This window comes from Odontesthes bonariensis, chromosome 11, assembly GCF_027942865.1.
Source record: "Odontesthes bonariensis isolate fOdoBon6 chromosome 11, fOdoBon6.hap1, whole genome shotgun sequence".
Taxonomy (NCBI): domain Eukaryota; kingdom Metazoa; phylum Chordata; class Actinopteri; order Atheriniformes; family Atherinopsidae; genus Odontesthes; species Odontesthes bonariensis.
Genome location: NC_134516.1, coordinates 28,940,422 through 28,960,548, shown reverse-complemented (window position 1 = coordinate 28,960,548; position 20,127 = coordinate 28,940,422). Strand labels below are relative to the sequence as shown.

General features: G+C 46.8%; 1 protein-coding gene across 1 annotated transcript; it reads right to left on the bottom strand.

Moving 5' to 3' along the window:
- Window positions 1-9,542: 9,542 nt before the first annotated feature.
- LOC142391235 (uncharacterized) lies at window positions 9,543-10,527 on the bottom strand. Its single transcript, XM_075477008.1, has 2 exons — window positions 9,869-10,527; window positions 9,543-9,822 (listed from the first exon to the last, which is right to left on the bottom strand). The coding sequence occupies exons 1-2, from the start codon at window positions 10,525-10,527 to the stop codon at window positions 9,543-9,545; spliced, it is 939 nt and encodes a 312-aa protein (XP_075333123.1).
- Between the last annotated feature and the right edge of the window lie 9,600 nt (window positions 10,528-20,127).

The window sequence follows — 20,127 nt, the reverse complement described above, 5'->3', positions numbered from 1 at the left end:
TGATTTGTTCTGAAATCGCCGCCGTTCACTGAGGAAATCATGTTATGAAGCCGCCACTAACAGCCGGGCTTCCGAGCCGGGGACGCCCGGCTTCAGGAGGGGGCGGGAGAGTCAAGTTTTTTTCTACAATTCTAGGTCATCATTGGCTAAATCGACAAAAACTCATCACTTCCGGAAGCCCGGCGTCTCTGGGGGTAGATTAGACGTGGGCGTGTCAATATGAGGGGCTGTGTCGTGATGATTGGAGTTAGCTAAGTCCATCATGAGAGATTCTTTGGCAGCTGAACTTTTAAGGGGGGAGAAGCATGCTGGAACTTCAGTCCCAAAGCGGATACGAAAGAGACTGGTTGTCTGTGAAAGTGCTGTCGGAGTTTCACTCATTTCCCATGGTTTCCATTTCCATCCTCACACACATACACTTTTGTAAATATTACACTGTAAATAAGAAACACATCCTTGTTGTTTAGAAGTTTTGTCAATCATATTCCTGTTGTGCATTTGTTTGTCGTGTTGGCTAGTAGTTTTGTCACAATGGCGGCTATGCTCGCAGCTAAGCAGTTAGCAACACCAAATGTAGTTGACATGCTTTCAGCCAAGCGTAATATGGGCTTCCCCTGTTTTTTAAAAGTCAGCAGCCGCCACTGCTGCCAAGGCTATAAATATCCCTGTGTAGACAAAATACTTAACTATTGTTAACTCACTTTTACTTTAGTCTGTACATACAAAGTCAGCTGACCTAGATAAGACTACTTCACCTGATTTTAACAATTATTCTGTATTAATATTATTTCACTACCTGTAAAGACAAAATACCGACCAATTGTTAACTCACCTGTACCTGTTAAAAATCACATCACCTCATTGTTACCTGACATTAGCTTGTGTTTATATTTTCTATAAATAAAAAGTGTATCTGTGGTACTTCAAATAAACACGTGAAGACTTTTTATTACTTTTTTTCGCAAACCAACAGGTGGCGCCAAGGCCAAGCGAAGTGCAGCTGCAAAAAACGATCATTATAATCTCCATAATAATACTGGTTGTCACTTTGGTCCACATCATTTCCTGTTATAGACTGACCTCGACCCCCCCATCACAGAAAGGAAAGTTGATGTGGCCCCCACCCAAAAAAGTTTGGGGAACTGTTTTAAGGCTTTTGTCACAGCCGTTTCAGTGGAGTGTCCACTTTTTTTTTTTTTTTTTTTTTTTTTTTTTTTTTTATGCCTTTAATCATAGGACAGTTGGAGAGAGACAGGAATGCAAGGGGCAGAGAGAGAGGGGAGACATGCAGCAAAGGGCCGCTCGGTGCGGGACTCAAACCGGGGCCAGCTGCAGCGAGGACTATAGCCTCTGTACATGGGGCGGCTGCTTAACCCACTATGCCACCGACTGCCCCAGAGTGTCCACTTTTAAACCCAGATTGGTTTGGATCAAGGAGGTTGTGTTGTGAGAGGTAATCAGTGACCTGCTTTAAGAACACCCTTTCAATGGTTTTAGACAGAAACGGGAGGAGAGAAACCGGCCGATAGTTCTCCACATGAGTTGGAGGGAGGGAAGGTTTCTTGAGCAGCGGTGTAACCCGAGCAATGTGAAAGTTTTTTGTTTCATTGTTTTTCTTTATGCGAAGAAAAGAAGAAGGAAAATGAGCTTATTTTACGAGTAGCGGTGAGTTTCTGATTTTTAGTATCCATAGAAAGTACATGCATGCTTTCTTGTGTTCTTCGTCAATATGGATGCCGTTTTAGTAGTCGTTAATAGGGATCATTAACGAATAGCGTAGAAGTCATTAATGGCGCAAATTACCGAATGTTACATGTTGGTTTGGGTTGTCGTTTTGAAGCTAAGTTCGATGACTTCAAAGTTTACTTTCACCAATGGTGTTTAGCATCAACACCTAAGGATTGTTAACTTTTTAGTGCAGAACGTAAAGTAACTGTTTGTTTGTCATTGTCTAACATAAACATTTTCTTGACTTGCTCTTAGATAAGATCTGCTGCTGCAATTTGACTTGAAGGAATGGGGGACATTATCATCGTCCCATCTGTGACACAACTGTCATTAGAAGGACAGACATGGAAGCGCATGTAAAGTCTTGTTCCATACAACAAACATCCACCTCAGCTGCTGCCCTGTCCAATCCGAGTCAGGATTCATCCTTCCTCTCCCTGCAACCAAGTCCATCTGCATCCCCATCTCCAGAGCTTCTCGTGCAACAATCAATTCAAACATCTTCTATCATCCACTCCTCAGCAGACACACAATTGTCATCTCCTTTGATTTCCTCTTCTGTTGAAACTGAAAAAGCTTGAATGTCCCCTCTGTTCAGTAACTTGCCATCTGAAAAACTTGGCCAAACATATGCAGAGGAAGCACCCCCCCAAAAAATGAAATGATGTAACTCAACCCAACCATTTAAAGAGTGTCTCTGTGGATGCCAAAAATGTCTGAATGAAACGGCAGAGGAAAACGATTCAACCGGAAGTGCATTCGCGATTTTATTTTGAAATTTACGCCGTGCATTTCCGGGCGTGACAGTGGAGGTCTGCTGCCAGGACCTCTGGGCCGAACTCCACCCTGTGACCCCGGAAGCAAACACCGCAGCCGGCCGCCAGTTTTCTCTGTGTGGGACCAGAGAGTCTCTATTATGAGGAGAGGGAAAACTGGTGGCTGTTTCCGGGTGGTACTGCACTCTAGGGGCGCCAACGAAGCAGTGCAGAGCACGCAGAACTCTATGGTGGTACTATGAAATCCACCTTAGATCCAGCCATTGCTTTGGATAGAATTTTTTTATATTTTTTCATTTTAATTTTCCTAAAGGAAGGATAAATTATCCTTTCAAACGGCACTTGGTTTGATTTCTTTTTTAGACTCACTAGATCTTTTTAAAATACACATTTAATGTCAGTATTGCCTCACGAGTGACGTCACGCATGTGGCATCACTTTACGGCATGGTCAGTCCTAGCGCTGAGCTAGCAGAGAGGGGTTAGCTCAAATAGTTACAGATTTCAGCACAGCCCTTTTACATACTCTCTGACTAGCCTCTGGTTTAACTTTGGTTGTTGTTTGCAGCACCAGGTTAGCACTCTGGCACAGTGGACGAGTGCCGTAAAGCAGCCGGTCGTAATCAGCCGTGCGTTCTTCAGATTCCGTTAGCAAAATGCTAGCGGAGACTGACTCGCAAATGCCAGACCTGTAAGAAAACAGAAAGATATAACTCCCAGGTTATTGTACTTTTGATATAAATCTACATCCCTCTGTCAGAAGTCACAGTAATATTTTCAGGTTTCAGTCGCTAGCGGGGACATTTTTTGAGTTATTAGCGCCAGCCCTATGGAAAATGGTCATTCTGCACTCGCTCGCCAGCGCCCCCAGAGAAAATCAACTGAACTGCAGCCAAATTTTTTATAATGGTCAACGGCTTTTACATCCTCCGCTCAAAGCCTGCCGTGATAATCACGAGTATGTATGTGTATGTGTATATATATATATATATATATATATATATATATGTATGTATATCTATATGTGTATATATATATGTATATATATATGTGTATATATATATGTATATATATATATATATATATATATATATATGTATATATATTTTTAAAAAAACCCTGATTCTTTAAAATTAATATAACTTTAGAGTATGTAGTGTGCAACGTAATGTTCCAGTGAATAAAGACTGTTTCTGTTTCTTCGTATGAAAGAAAGTTGTTTTCACTCGACTTTTACTCACCTCGTCGTCTCCACAGTTCAAATGGGGAACGAAAAATACCTGCTCCTCGCTTGTCGCTTCTGGTCCTCACAGTGCATGTCTGCAACTAAGGGTCCTGACAGTGCAGGTCTGCAGCCAGACGCCTCTCATTTTCTCTCCCTTCGTATCACTGCCTGCTGTGTAAACCGTGCTGACCAAAGTGCAGACCGAGCACTCCCCTGCTTCCGAGCAGCAAACACCGTAACAGCTGCAGCTATCGCTAGGTGGCTGTTAGCATTGATATGAAGGGAGGCAAAAATAGTGGACATCATTGAGGGATTTTCCATCATACTTAGCTGCCTTCCCTCTAATTTTTCATGTGTCTGGGCAAACACACCAGCTTCCTAAGCACACTGAGGACCACTGTGAGCAGCATCAGATGTGCACGCTGTGGCCACACACCTGTATCACACCTGTTCAACACCTTGGATCATAGCCAGTTACATGGCTTATTAAAAGAATCAAATCACAGCAGCAATTTTCATTAGTTTACTTTTAATATAAGCGATTTGGCCCACTTAAAATGAAAAAGACAAAAATCTTGTTGTTCATGAGATGTGTTATCTGTCTCTGTCTCTACGAAGCTGACAACGTCGTCAAGTTTTGGAAGATGTTCTTCTTTTGTAATTTCATAGTTCATATTTAACCATTTGGCCCTGAGGTCTGATGGTAGCTTGCCAATGATCTCAACCAATGTGCGGCGACCACTGAGCTCTTCCTCACACTTCATGGCAGCAAGCGTATCCTCACAGCCTCTCTGTTGGTCTGCGAAGTCTCTGAGTTGCACATTGTCTCTTATCTCCTTAAAGTTAAAAACCTTTCCAACCCAAGCTTGTGAGATGGAATGAGGATTTCTGAATCTTGTTCTTAGTCGCTCAAGTGCCTCCTTGCTACCCGCACTAGGATTGGGGGGTCACCATCTAACTTGACCATATCCCTTGGTGGGAGCCTAAGAGAGTCTACTTGGACGTGATACTGCTGCCTTGAAAACTCTAGCAATTGTGATATTGAATCCCTAGATATTGGTGAAAGTGACGGTTGTGTCATTGCAGGGATCCTGCCAGCTCTCGGTGTAGAATAGAAATCTGCAGTCAGGGCTTGTTTCTTTTGTTCATTGTGTAGCATCTGTGCATCTAGCTCGGCCTTGTGATGCATTCGCTGGAGTTCCAGTTCAAACTCCTCTTTGTTGCGTTGAAGCAGCACTTCAGAGTTTTCCTGTTCCCTCTTTCGCAGAGCTTGGAGCATCTCTAGCTCTCCTGACACAGAATTTTCATCATTTGTGTCGGCTTGAGGTTCATTGACTAAATCATTTTGGTTTGTGACGTCTAACTCTTCATCAACATCTGGATGATCGTCAACTCCGTCTTTCACTTCATGCAGCCAGGCTTGGGCCTCATGACGCACATCATGAACGCTCATCAAGATAAGCTTTTCAAAGGCATCAAACTCTTCTTTGTCAATGTCATCAGTGAGTCTATCATGATTTTGGCTTTCCAATGCTGCTTTCAACTCTTCAGGTTTGTTTTCTCGGATTTTTACATTCACAGCCATTATCATCTTGTTTACAGCTGCTTTAGCTTGTCCTCGCCTCCTTTTCAGTGTTGTAAGGTCCTTTTCTCCTGCAGAATCTTTGGTTTCAGACATGGTTGCCACTCATGTTTAACTTTGTTACGAATAACATATGGTAGTTGTTGGAGCTATACTATTTTTCTTTTTGAGTAATGGTAAATTTAATGGTTAATTTGTTTATTGTTTTCATTATTATTTTGCTCACATTAATTATTGATATTTTGCTAATATTATTGTCTAGTTATTGTCAGGCACACCTGTATATAGGTAGGAAGTAGGTGGTGATCTGTGTAGGCACCTGGGTGATGGGCATATGGTTTTTTACCAGTGCGAGAGAGACCATGTTGTTTGCTCTTCTGGAATAACAAATAAACCAGCCTCAACTCAAAACTTCTGCCTGGAAATTGGACTATGTCTTGCCTGTGTACATTACCTGCCCATGGTGCCTGAAGTGTTCGTTTCATTTGCTTTAATTTAAGTTTTGTTTGATTTGTTTGACAAACGGCCACTACAGTAGTCTTTGTTGTTGTTGTTGTTGTTTATTGCCTTGTGAATTACACGGTCAAACCAGTTAAACTGTAAACAAATAAATTCTCAATATTTAGCATTTTTTAGCATTCAAATACACACATATTTTAAACAATACATTTGAAAGCTTCACAGTAAAACATATGCACATATCACAGCCAAAGTTGAGCTGGCTTTAACTCACATTTTACAACATTATAAGCCACATATAATTTCCCTTTGAACACATCATCCTCAATCTGTTTGAACGAAACAAGTGCTAGCATTTCGCTAACTAGCCGCTAACGTACAAAACCCTTAGAAACAGCTAGTATATTTCAATAGCTTAATGCTAATCTGCCAAACAGCCCATGCAGAGAAGACACATTTCCCGATTGTTTACAACGTTCAAAATGAACTTGCCGTGTTGGGCAATGTATCAGAATATAAGTCAAAGTATTGAGTTTCATGTCGTTGGTATGCTTCTTTTAATGACGGTAAAGAAGTTCCCGTTTTATCCCGTTTTTATTTTCTTAACTACATCACTTCCGGTTTTCATCAATACCCAAATCGATGCGATCTAAACAAAATATACAGCCTCCCGGGAGGAGTGAAAGGAGTGAACACAACATGATTAGAATCAAAGATTACCCCGAGGTACTTAAAGTGTTGAACCACATCAAGTGTCTCTGCATCCACCATGACTGATGGTTGCTGTCCCTCTGTTGGCTGCCGGGAGTAAAACATACAGACTGTTTATTTTTTTATTCAAATGTAAACAACAGTTTTGGAGCCAATAGGACACCGGCACCGTGGCTCCTGAGAGAATTGCAGCAGGTTCTTGAATTGAATTGGCATGACAGTATAATACAGTGTCGTCAGCATATGGTTGGATCTTTATATTTCTACAGACATTTGGTAAGTTATGGACATTTAGGCTGAATAAAACAGGACCCAATATTGAGCCCTGTGGTACTCCAGCAGAAGAAGTGAGGTATGAAGATGACGAATCATCAATTTGAACTGCCTGTTTCCTGTGCGACAGGTATGATTTCATCCAGCAGAGGGCACTATTTTGAAAAGTTGAAATGAGCTGATTTAGCAATAAGCACATCATGATTAATGGTGTCAAAAGCACGCTTTAAATCAAGAAATACAGCAGCTATAAAGCCACCCTCATCCAACAAGCTCTTTCAGTTTTCTAGGAAATAACAGGTAGCTGTCTCTGCTGAATGGAATTTCCTAAATCCAAACTGCATTGGATGAAGAGTGTCATGGCCATTATTTCAGTGTTCAGTCAGTTCTGTGGTAACCCATTTCTCCGCTACTTTGGAAATTCTAGGTAAAATACTTATGGGTCGATAGATTTTGTCGGCCTTAAAGACGGGGGTGACCCGAGCAATCTTCCATGTCGATGGTACCGTTCATGTTTTATGGATAGATTTACAAGATGTGCAACTGGGTCAGCAAGAGCCTGTTTATTGGTCTTTAAAAGGTCACTAGTAAGACCAAATTAACCTTTTTAGAGATGAAATATGTGAGCATTAAAAGGGCTTCGCAAGTTCCTCAACTGACCCAATGAAAAATCTATTGATAACTCACAGTAATCTCCAGATTGTCAGTTAGCTCATCATTTACCTGGAGCTGTAGATCACCAAGTTGGGGAGATAACTCATTTAGATTGTTCCATATTAGCTTTTAATTATCATTTGCCCCATTTATGGCCTCAATATAGAATCTGCTTTCACCTTACGGGTCATTCTTAAGACTTTATCTCTATTTTTCATTCATTTTATAATTTCATTGTTCAACCAGGGCAGATTATTTCTATGTTGCTTGGATTTACCTTTTTTTTGTGAAGTGCGTTATAATATCATTGACTTTTTTTAATAAAGTTATCTGAGCTAGCCTCAATGTCGTTATTTTCCAGAATATTAGACCTTCTAGATTTTGGATTTCCTCATTCAGGAATTGTTTTGGGAATGAAGTAGAACTGGAGACCTCTGGTGGATGCCATTAAATCTCTCTTGGTCGTCCTCAGACAAGCCTTCCATCGTTGCTTCCAGTCTTCCCGATTCTCCATACATCTTTTCAGTTCGCTGGTACTCTGGACTCCTGCGTCCTTCTTGAGTATGTCCACATATGTTAGTGTGGGACGTCCTCTTAACCGGCACCCACGTGATGGTTCCCACAGCACCAGTTTGCTGGCTGGCAGTTCTGGGTGCCTTTGGCAATGTCCTGCAAGTCCCATTCTCCTTACAGCAATCTTATCGCTCACCCTTGGTATTTCCTCATACAGGATTTCGTTGGTTACATGTGCACTCTTACTGATGTTAAGCACTGCATGCAGCATCCTGGTGTAGCACCCATCAAGGGACTTCTCTAGGGTTGGCTTCAGGGTCCAGCATTCACAGCCATAAAGAAGAACGGACTCTACTGTCGCGTAGAAGAAGCTGAGTTTGATTTGACGGGGGAGATTGGAGTTCCACACACTGGCCATACCGTTCAGGGCCCTCCATGCAAGTGCCTTCCTCACTTTTAGATCTTGCTCAGTTGAGTTGACCCATGAGCCCAGGTATTTGAAGTCGCTGACTTCTTTCAGCACAGTGCCTCCTGCTGTAGGCAGAGGTTGATGTTCCGGTGGAGTGTTGTAGGTGATGACCTCAGTTTTCTTGGCGTTTAGCCTGAGGCCGACCTTGGCGCACTCTCGCTCTACCCTGTTCAGTAGTGTTTGTGCTTGTTCCATGTTGTCGGAGAGCAAACTGATGTCATCCGCATAGTCAAGGTCTGTGAGGACCACTGCGGGGTATCGACTCGACCTCCTTGGAGATAGTGTGAAGCCAAGTTCCTGCTCTCTCCCACTGATTGCCTTCCTGAGCGCATAATCAAGGACTATGATGAAGAGGAAAGGGGCTAGTGTGTCCTCCTGCATAACTCCAGCCAGGATGCCAAACTCCTCACTGTTGCCGTCTGGGTTCACCACCTTGGCCCTTGTTCCAGCATACATGGACTCTATTGCTCGGAGTAGGTTGGGGGGAATACTGTATGCCTTCAGGATCTTCACCATCATGCCTCGGTGGATCGAGTCAAATGCCTTTTTGAAGTCTATGAAGCATAGAACTGCTGTCAGGTTGTTCTTCTTCACCTCCTCAATCATTCTCCTTAGCGCCAAGATCTGGGATGTAGTGGTGCGTCCCTCTCGAAAGCCGTTCTGAGTCGTCCTCAGAAGAGCGTCGATTGCCTGCCGGACCCTGTTTAGGATCATGCGGTTGTAGACTTTCGCAGTGATCCATGTCAGGCTGATGCCTCGATAGTTGTCTGGCTTCGAGAGGTCTCCGGATTTAGGCACTGGCACGATGTTTGATAGAGACCACATATCAGGCAGCCGATTGTTCAGCAGGGCAAGGTTGCAGAACTCTAAAATGATGTCATCTATGTCACAGTTCTTCAGCACCTCTGGGGGTATACCATCCGGACCAGCACTCTTTCCTACTCTTACAGTGGTTTTTGCACTGGCAAGTTCTCCGAGCGTGAAGGGGCCATCATTGATGTTCAGGTTTGGGAGGACTGATGGCACTTCTTCCTCAGCTGCCTCTGCAGGTTCTCCCAGCAGCCTTTGGAAGTGGGTGGTCCAGGTTGTCACCCGCTCTTCCGGGCTGTGTCCCTCCACCTGTCACTCCTTGGTCCTCTTCTGCCCCGTCATCTCATTGATGACCCTCCAGGCCTCCCCATACTGCTTCATTCAGCTCGCCACGACTCTCTGCAGTTGGCTCCCGCTCAAAGTTGAGGCGGGCTTCCTCCACTTTCCCTCGTGCTGCTACGACCTCTGGGTGTTTGGATCGCATGGAGGTTAGGACTCTCTCCATCATGGGTACGCACAGCCTGGACGCCTCCTCATTCGCAGAGACGAATCTCCTGTATTCGCCACTAGGATCCACCTCCCTGTCCAGCTGGAGGAATCGTTTCCTCACCTCCTCTGTGTATCTGGTTTGAAGGCCAGGGTCACTCAAGAAGGCTTTCCAGTTGTAACGGATCTTGGGACTTGGTTTGGTCCCCAAGGATTGCCAGGAAGTTGTGCGCTGGGACGTTACGGACCGCTGTTACAAGGTCCTCAAAGAACTTCTCCTCCACGTCAGATGGTGCCACGTTGGTGGGTGAGTACACGACTATGATTGTTGTTACTGGGTTGCCCGAGAACTCTGCGCTCAAAATCCTGTCGGTGTGGTGGTAAACCCGACGGAGAGCCTTACGTGCCCGGGATCCCAGCATTAACCCTACACCGCCTGTTGCGGCCTGAGCCTCGTTCCTCCATGCAGATGCAGAAATGAACGTGCATCTCTCCACTCTGCTGTAGACAATCGGGTCATCAGTTTGCACTCTCCTGTGTTCTTGCATTTCTAGGATCTCCACTCCCTGCGCCTCAGCACAGTGTGCTAGCTCTATCAATCTCGCCTCTTCTCTCGCTGTGGATTTGTTGATGGTTCCCATAACAAATGGTCTCCGACAGCGCATGAGTGCATTGGATGGAGTGCTGTGATCGGACAGGACCCTCCCTGTGACAGTCCTAGCGTTTGAGGTCCTGTCATCATGGTGTCCTCCAGAAGGAGGACCAGCACCACTGTCCGCCGCAATGTTCCTGTGGACTCCCGCCACTGGAAGTATAGGATTTGGGATGACTCTGCTCTCCATGGTTGGCTTTACTATGCTGTTAGCGAACTGTGGGGCGCAACTCCTCATAGTCCCGGTTTTAGATCAGAGTGTCCTTCTCCTAGACGGGTTGCCATCCAAGGCTATGAGCCCCATCTGCCCATGCTATTTGACCCATAGCTGGGACAGTGGTTGGCAGACGCCAGGGCGTGTTCCACATGCCAGGTGGCGTGTGGGCCTGCACGCCATGCCTCTGGGGCCCACTGCTGCTCCGAGATCCCCTACAGATTGGCCTGGGACCTCGCGGACCCAGTTACCGTGTGTGGCCACGAGGAGGCTCTGCAGGGGTCCTGGTGGTGGAGAGGCTGTGTACCGGCAGGGGGAGGCTTACGCACTCGACTCCTCTTTTCACCCCCACTAGGAGGGCTAGCTGGTGGCAGTAGCTGAAAGCAGAGAGTAGCAAGCAGGAGCGACATGCAACACACAACCAACTGTCACATATTCCAAGTATATCAATATCAGAGTCACTTAATAAATTTTCCATTTGCTCAGTTTGTATTTTTCCTGGTTAAAAACAGTTACACTTAAAAGCCTATAATTTTCTCAAAAAACAAAAGTGCGCCTAATAACCCGGAGCGCTTTATATATGGATTTATTCTTGTTAGCTTACGGATCCCGAAGCGATTTTGTACACGGCGCTCTGTCAAAATGTTTTAGTAAGACTTTGGTAAACTACAAAGCTGCACCGCAGCATTACGGCTACAGTAGTCATGAGCGTAGCGGAGTAATATATATTGTGATTCACCATAATAATAACAAAATTGAACAGTGGGTTATTGAACAGAGAGCAGCGGGTAGAAGCGTCTCTACAGTCTCTATTCGACTGAAGGCAACAGCGTTAGCACGGGACATGAATATCAGTGTCAACAGGGCGTTCAAAGTTAAACTGCGAGCTGCGTGGGAGCAGTGGATGACAGAAGGCGAACACACATTCACCAAGGGAGGGAGACAGCGCCGGGCGACTTTCGCTACTATCTGCCAATGAATCGTGGATGCCTAAGGTATCAGTCTCAACTGTGGTCCGAGCTTTCACGAAGGCCGGTGTTCAGTCGGCTGGTGCTACTTGTCGAGAATTGCTACTTTGTGGTTTTGCGCATGCGCCAAGCCGATTTTATAAGTTTTGTTTTCGAATCATCACTGAACTGCCAGGTAACAGCAACGACACTGTTTTGTTTCGCTTAATGTGCCTTATAGCCAGGTGCGCTTTATATATGAACAGGGGCGTATCTAGACATTTTGGGGCCCTAGGCAAAATATAGACATGGGGCCCTCATTTTTTAAATTCACACATAAAATGAATTACCATCCCAATACCCTTACTTTAAATTGTGTTTAGTTCAATTTACAACATCTTTCAAGAAAAGTATAGCTATATAAAATAAAAAACTGTCTAAAACCGATCAGACCAGCTGATCAGAGAGCACCAGTTCATCACCCTGGACAGAACACAGCACTCCACCATATGTCCACATTTTTTTGAACTGCTCCAGGTCCTTCATTGCTCTGTAATAATTAAAATCAATCAGCAGCCTCGCCCTCACCATCCCACTCAGCATCCTCACTATGTCACATTCCACATTGTTCTCTATCTTCCTTTTTCTGCTCACGTAGATCACCATCTTCGCTTGTCCCACAATAAAGTTCATCAGCTGACATTTTTCCTTCTGAGTTTTTCTGTATTTAAAACCATAAATAAAAGTTCTCAGGGAGAAAACCTCTCCTGCCTTCCTGAAAAAAAACTCCAGGATGGTAAAGAGGGGAGTCAGACGGGGACAGTCGGTAAAACAGTGGAAAACAGTCTCTACAGTCTCACAGAAAGGGCAGATGTTAGTGACAGAGGAGTTCAGGATGGATATGAAGGCGTTCACCGCTAAAATCCCATGGAGGAGTCTCCACTGAAGGTCCCCCACCCTCTTGGAGAGTGGAGGCTTGTAGAGGCTCCTCCACTCAGGCTGGACCTCCTCTCCCAGGGCCAGGCGAGCTCTCCAGGGGAGCTGGGAGCGCTGTTGTAGTCTCTGATGGTTCAGACACCTCACCATCAGGAGTGACAGTGCTTTGCCCCCGGCCTCCTTCAGGTTCAGCCCGTACGTCAGGTCTGAGCTGGGACAGATGCTGAGGGAGGGGAAAGGGTCATCGGGGCAGGGGGTGCTGGTTCCACGGCCGAACAATCCCAGCAGCTGACGCTCCTGACTCGTCAGACGGCCTCGCCAGTAATTCAGCAACCGGCCGACGATTCTCTTCGATCTCCACCTGAGCCCGGCTGCCAAACCCGTCGTCTCCTGCAGATCAGGCCCCGTGTGCTCCAGCAGGGACCCTAAAGTGGAGATCCCGGCCGCTCTGAAGGCGTCTGCGGCTGCCGCACCGATCCAGGAAGGGGTGCCCAGCAGGGCTCCGTGCCCCAGTGGCTCCTGCAGCAGCCAGAACAGTGACTGGTGTTGCACCCTCGGCTTCCACAACAGCTTCCAAACGCTAAAAACTCCACGATAAAAACCAGGCAGGGAGGAAAAGTTCACAGTCTTAAAATCCAATAAAAACACAGACTCCTGTAATCCCAGACGTCCGGTGTCTCTCAGGATCATCTGTGCCAGCGGTCTCCACACCAGGTCTCGTGGTCCATAAAGCAGTCTCTGGACAAAGTTTAATCTGAATGCTGCCCCCCTGCTGGCCAGGTGTACTAGCCCCTGTCCTCCCTCCTCTTTAGGGAGGTACAGGATTGCTTGTGGGAGCCAGTGGAGCTTGTCCCAAAAAAAATTGATCAGGGTGGCCTGGATCCTTGCAAGCAGGTCAGAGGGGGGGTCCACCACCGCCAGCCTGTGCCACAAAGAGGAGGACACCAGATTGTTTGTGATGAGCGTCCTACCTCTAAACGACATGCTAGGCAGCAGCCACTTCCACCTCTTCAGCCTGCCCTCAATGGACTCTAAAACCCCCTCCCAGTTCTTTTTTAAAAACGAGTCGTCTCCTAAATACACCCCGAGATATCTCAACCCACCCGTCTTCCAACTCAGGCCTCCAGGTAAAATGAGTTGGTTCAGCGAGTCTTTCCTGGTTTTAAAAGCTACGCTCTTACCCCAGTTGACTTTGGCTGATGACAGTCTGTTAAAAAGCTCCACATTTCCCTCTAAAACCTGGATGTCTGCCTGCGTGTTTAAAACCACCATGACGTCATCGGCGTAAGCCGTCAGCTTTACCGCTGCAGGGCACCCCGGAAATGACACCCCTGACAGCTCCCTCCTGAGCTTGTGCAGTAGGGGCTCTATAGCCAGTGCATACAACATGCCTGACAGTGAGCATCCCTGCCGCACGCCCCTCTCCACAGGAAAAGGAGCAGCCAGACTACCATTAATCTTCAGTATACTAGCAACATCACAGTACAGAAGCCGGATCCTAGCAATGAAACCAGGGCTGAAACCAAACGCTGCGAGTGTTTTCCACAGGTACTGGTGTTCAACCCGGTCAAACGCTTTTTCCTGATCTACGGAAATCAAACCAGTGCCTACACCCAATGATCCAGAGATGTCCAAAACATGCCGAATTAAAGTGATGTTATCACTGATTAACCTGCCAGGCACACAGTAGGTCTGGTCAACATGAACCACCTCCGCCATCACCTCCCTCAGCCTCAGGGCCAGAGCCTTGGACAGGACCTTGTAGTCCCCACAGAGCAGCGAGACCGGCCTCCAGTTCTTCATCTCCTGGAGGTCACCTTTCTTTGGGAGCAGAGTGATCACAGCTCTCCTGCAGCTCTGGGGTAGCAGTCCACTCTTAAGGCTTTCCTGGAACATCTCCAGCATGTCCTCTCCAACAACAGGCCAGAAAGTCTTGTAAAAGTCCACAGGAATCCCATCCAGACCTGGAGCCTTTCCGTTGGCCAGGCTCATGAGGGCCCCATGGAGCTCATCTAGTGTCAGGTCTGCTGTTAAAAACGAGTCCGCTGATTCCCCAACCTGAGGCAGATCAGCCAGGAAAACCTTCTCCAGCTCAGGATCTTCCACCAGCTCAGATTTAAAAAGGTCTCTGTAAAAGCTAGTGGCGTATCTCCTGATCTCACTAGTCTCAGTGAGTGGGACCCCGCTGCTGGATCGCAGGCTGTGGATGAGTTTCCTCTGGCCGCTCTTTCTCTCCAGGCTGAAGAAGAACTTGGAGGGGGCGTCCATCATAGAGGCGTTCATGAAACGTGACCTGACTAGAGCTCCCTGTGCTGTGATACCCAACAGGTTGGCTAGAGCCTCCTTTTTACTCTTAAGGGCTTCAGTATGCCCTTGATTTCCTGTACCGCTCAGTAAGAGCTGTACTTCAGTCTCCAGGTCCTGAAGGGATCTGGTTATCTGTTTAGTGACATTGCGAGTATACTGTTGACAAAATTGCTTTAGGACAGTTTTTCCGAAATCCCACCACCCCTGCACTGAGGAGAAAGTGGGTTTTTCGGCTCTATGTGCACGCCATAAAAAGCTAAAAGCTTCCCTAAAAGAATGGTCTTCCAGAAGGGCGGTGTTAAAATGCCAATAAGCGCTGGATGTCTTCACAGTCTTAATAAAAACACTACATTGCACCAGGGAATGATCTGACACACCCACCGGGATGACGCAGCAGCTCCTAAACGTGCTAAAATGATGCTTAAAACAGTAAAAGCGGTCTAATCTGGCCAGAGACAGCATGTTGTCTCTACAGTGAGACCAGGTGTATTGTTTGTCTCTGCTGTTAAAACCTCTCCACACGTCCGTCAGATCGTGTGTCTCAATGAGGCGCCTGAGCCGAGCAGACGACGCAGGATGGGGCTCCAGGTGATTCCTGTCCAACACTGCGTCAGCAGTGCAGTTAAAATCCCCCCCCAGAAACAAATATTCATCATTAAAACCATTAAAAACATCACCCAGCACATCCAGAAAACTGATCCTACTCACGCCTGTCACGGGAGCATAAACACACAGGAAGACCATTTTTACATCTTCATAGGAAGCCTTCACCATGAGGATGTGTCCCTCCATCACCTGCTGCAGCTCCACAGACTGAGGGCAAAAACCCCTAGAGAACAGGATCCCCACCCCAGCACTGTTGGACAGCCTGTGGCTGAGGAAAACCTGCCCCGGCCACTCCCTCCTCCACTCACTCTCATTCTTGCTGTCACTGTGTGTCTCCTGGACAAACAGCACATCCAGCTTCTTCAACTCAACCAGCTGGAAGAGAGAAGCTCTCTTTGTAGTTGAACGTGCTCCATTAATATTTATAGTCCCAATGTTTATGTTATTCATGGAAAGACACTCAGTGAAAAAAAACACAGATAATAAAGAACACACCGCCATGAATTCATTCATCGTCTTCTAATAGTGCAGCTTTGGCCTTCGTCACCAGTTTCTTAAGTCTAAAAACCTCCGGATCGTTAAAAACCCCTTCCCTCTTCAGCCTGTTCACAGACCTGATAAAACCATCCAGATCAGGGAAAAAGTCCTCAGGCCTCACTCCCCTCTGACCTTTGGTTTCTGCCAAAAACCTCTGGATTTTTTCCCCAGAATAGGCAGTCAGTTTGTCCTCCTGAGAGGCTGTCATCACGACTTCCTCCTCCTCCTCCTCTTCTTCATCTTCCCCCTCCTCAGAGAGACTCTGCTGAGTTCTCCTAGCTTTGCCTCCCCCCTTCTCCTTATCAGCTGTTTTTTTCCTTTTACTGTTTCTCACACTGAGACACGTCTCCATTGACTCTCCATCATTTACATTTTTTTCATCACCTATCCTCGCTACATTATCCTGTCCCGCCCCCACCGTGTCGGGACCCGTAACACCGGCCTTCTCCGGCGGCACCGGGCCCGGGACAGCGGCTTCCTCCGCCGGCCCAGTGCCCAGGACAGCGGCTTCCTCCGCCGGCACCGGGCCCGGGACAGCGGCCCCCTCCGCCGGCCTCGGTCCCGCGGCCGCGACATCCGCCTCCCCCACCGGCCTCTCCAGAGCCGGAGACGGAGCCGGAGCCACCGCCGCCCCGGGCACCGAAGCCCCAGCGGCCGCGGAAGCCGAAGCCCCGGCGGCCGGGGGCTCAGCCTCATCCGCCCCCCGTCCCGCACTCGGGACCTCGGCAGTCTCCTTCCTGGCCTCGGGGCACGCCCTGATGAGATGCCCCTCAGCTCCACACCCAAAACACTTCATCGTGTCGGAAGTGACAAACACGACGTAATTAAAACCATCAATCCTGAAATTGAGGGACAGGTTCAGAGGACTGTTGGGCTCTTTTAAAATCATAAACACTTTCCTCCTGTGGCACACTACGTGCCTGAGCTTCGGGGATTTACACCCCAGCAGCAGCATCCTTATGGGGGACACTATCTGTCCATATCTGGACAGAGCTTTGCTCAGCTCTTCATTTTTTATAAAGGGAGGAGCGTTCGAAATGGTGACCCCTTTCGCCAGGTTAACCAGCGGGTACACCGGGGTGAGCACGCCTCTGAGGACAATGCCAGCCTCGACCACCCGCTCCACTTTGTGCACCGCGTCCAGAAAGACCACCACCGCGCTGTTCATTCTGGACGCGGACTTTACGCTGTCAAATCCCACCACTTCCCCCACAGCACAGCCCACCTCCTCCACTGAGCAACCTGCCTGCGCCAACACCCTGATGGCATGTCGGCGTGTGAGCTTCTCCAGCTCCTCCTGACCACCGCCGGCAGCGGGCATCCTGCCCGACTACCCCCCCACCCCACCACCACCACAACACCAAACAGAGAACAGACACACAAGACAAAAAAACACAGAAAACTGGAAAAAAGTTTTGATACAAGCTCAAAACACTCGCCACGCTCTCACAAACACTCGCTCCGCAAACCGCTCACGCATGCGCACAGAGAGAGAGAGAGAGAGAGAGAGAGAGAGAGAGAGAGAGAGAGAGAGAGAGAGAGAGAGAGAGAGTTCTCCATCTTCAAATGTCCATTTTCCATGTTTCCTTCACCATTTCGTGTGAGTGGCAAAACAGTGTGTGTGTGTGAGAGAGAGAGAGAGAGAGAGAGAGAGAGTGAGTATATGAGTGAGTGACTGAGTGAGTGGCAAAGCTCTGTGTGTGTGTGTGTGTGTGTATGTGTGCGTGTCTGTTCAGTATTTGTGTGTGTTCAGTATTTGTGTGTAAGGAGTGTGTGAGTGTGTGTGAGCGAGACAGAAAACATTTCTAAACGCAAAGTCCTACTGTTGTTGTCTTCTCAAAAGTCTTCATATCATAGAAAAGTGGTGAGCAGCAGTATGGAACCCAACCTGAAAAACAGACAAACACAGCATTAGAACAAAAACACTCACTACACTGCATTTCATTTGGCAATGATCTTAACACAACAGGAATGCACTTTGTCAACTCAAATACCTTGTTCAGCCAGGGCTCACTGATAGAAGGTGATGTTGTTCATCTGTCTTTTCCCCTGTTGACTTCTCACTATGACAAAAATCAACACCAGGTCAATCATGGAGCATTATAAATAAATATAGCATTATAAATAAATATCCAAGTCAACTATCAATGTTTTTTGAATGATTACCGTCTCTCTTTCTCCCTATCTTCTTTTTCTCTGTCTGTATCCCTGTTACTCTTCATCTGTGTCCCTGGTTTGCCTTCAAGCTCCTCTGCTTCACACCTGTCTCACTCATCTCTTCTTCATGTGCTTTTCCTGCCCTTTATCATGTCTCATTCTCTCATTTTTGCATGTCTTACTTGTCTCTTCTTCATGTTCTTGTCCTTGCCATGTTTCCAATGTTTTTGATCTTTCTGAACTTTGAACTTTCTGAACTTTTTGAACTTTCTGAACTTTCTTTTAAACAGTCTCATCCTCATCATTTCAGGTTGAATCATCTGACATCAACTGTGTAGATGAGAGGGCTTGTATACATTCTATAGTCTGACCTTACGAGCTTTGGCTTCTGCAAATCTTGTGATCACTGAGTCCATGTCCAGTGTTTTTGAGATTTCATGTTCAATAGAGATAACAGCCAGGGCAGACAGGCGGTCTTGAGACATGGTGGACCTCAGGTAAGTCTTGAGCCGCTTTAGTGATGAGAAACTTCTTTCCCCTGATGCCACAGTCACAGGGAGACTGAGCAGTAGTCTCAGAGCTATACTCAAATTTGGGTAAGTGTCAAGGATGTTTTCCCTGTACACGTAATCCAGCATCTGGAAAGGTGAAGAGACGTGTGGGGGGAATGCTTTGACTGCATGAATTATTTCCTGCTTGAGGTCTTCTGCATCAACATCATTCATTTTCTTCTCAAGCCTGTGGCAACATTGATCTAATTCCTTTCCCTGCATGACATTTTGCATCTGGTCAGTGGAGTAGAGAAAGCCGTATAGCTCGAAAACACCCTCCATGTGTGAAAATCTCGGTCAGGGCATCCAAAATTTCAGGCAGCTGGTATCGGACAGCTTTCACGGACTCCACCCTAGCCTCCCATCTTGTTGCACTGAGTGGTTTAATGGTAAAATCCGTCACGTTTTTGAAGGATTGTCCAGCGGTGAACTGAAGCACTGAAAAGAACATACAGTCGCTGTAATAGTCCAAAAAAACTTAAAGCTGTCACAGAGGACTTGGCAGCATCACCAACCACCAGGTTCAATGTGTGGCTGGCACATGGGACACAGAGTGCTTTGCTGTTAAGCGCCAGGATTCTGCTCTGGACCCCCTGTTTCTTCCCCTGCATGTTACTGCCGTTGTCATAGGATTGCCCACGACAATCGGCCATATCCAAATCCAGTGTCTGCAGGTGTTCCAAAAACAACCTGAGTAGGCCTTTCCCAGTTGTGTCTTCTGCCACGAGAAAGCCGACAAAGTGCTCATGAATAGACACTCCTTCCCCAGGCTTGCAGTCAACAATCCTCAGCACCACGGACAGCTGCTCATCATGACTGACATCCGGGGTGCAGTCCATGATGACACTAAAGTATTTGGACTTTTTCACCCTCTCCACTGTTGCTTTTGTCACACAGCTTCAGACCAAGCAAATTAATTCATTTTGAATCAGTGGGCTGAAGTAACTCTCAGAGAATGGTTTCTCAGCTACCCTCTTCACTTGGTCCCTCATTACAGGATCAAACTGAGCCATCAGTTGAACTTGGCCTAAGAAATTGCCATTGCCGTGCTCATATAGCTTCTCTGAATGGCCTCGAAAAGCTAAGTTGCGCTCGGCCATATGTGTAATAATAGCTATCAGACGTTTCAGGATCTCTCTCCATTTGTTTACTTCGTTTACAAACAGCTCTCGATTGACGTTATCTATGGCTTTACCTGTTTGGAGCCGTTGATTAAGTGTTCCCCAAGCAGCCATATTCGCGAGGTGATCGGTAGACTTCTCGTGCTCTTTTAGGAAGGCTGATAATTTTTTCCAGTCGTTTGTGCCATCGGAGCTGAACCGCTGCCTGTTGCAATCGCCAAACAGCCGACAACAGAAACAAACGGCGCGGTCTTTCGTCTTGCTGTACACAAGCCAGGACCTCAGGATTTTTTCGCCATTCTTCATGTTCAAATAGTAGTGCGTGCTTGTAAAGGCGGTAGCATCGTTGCCGCATCTGTCACGGCGGTGGTGGACCGTGACGTCAAAATGACGTTTCAGGCCTGGCGCTTCCCT

Excerpts from the sequence above, each read along its gene's own strand:
- LOC142391235 (XM_075477008.1), bottom strand. The coding sequence starts at position 10,527 with ATGGAGAGCAGAGTCATCCCAAATCCTATACTTCCAGTGGCGGGAGTC. Across the intron at positions 9,823-9,868 it reads CAAACCAAGTCCCAAGATCC|ATACACAGAGGAGGTGAGGA; the intron begins GTTACAACTGGA and ends CCTTCAAACCAG.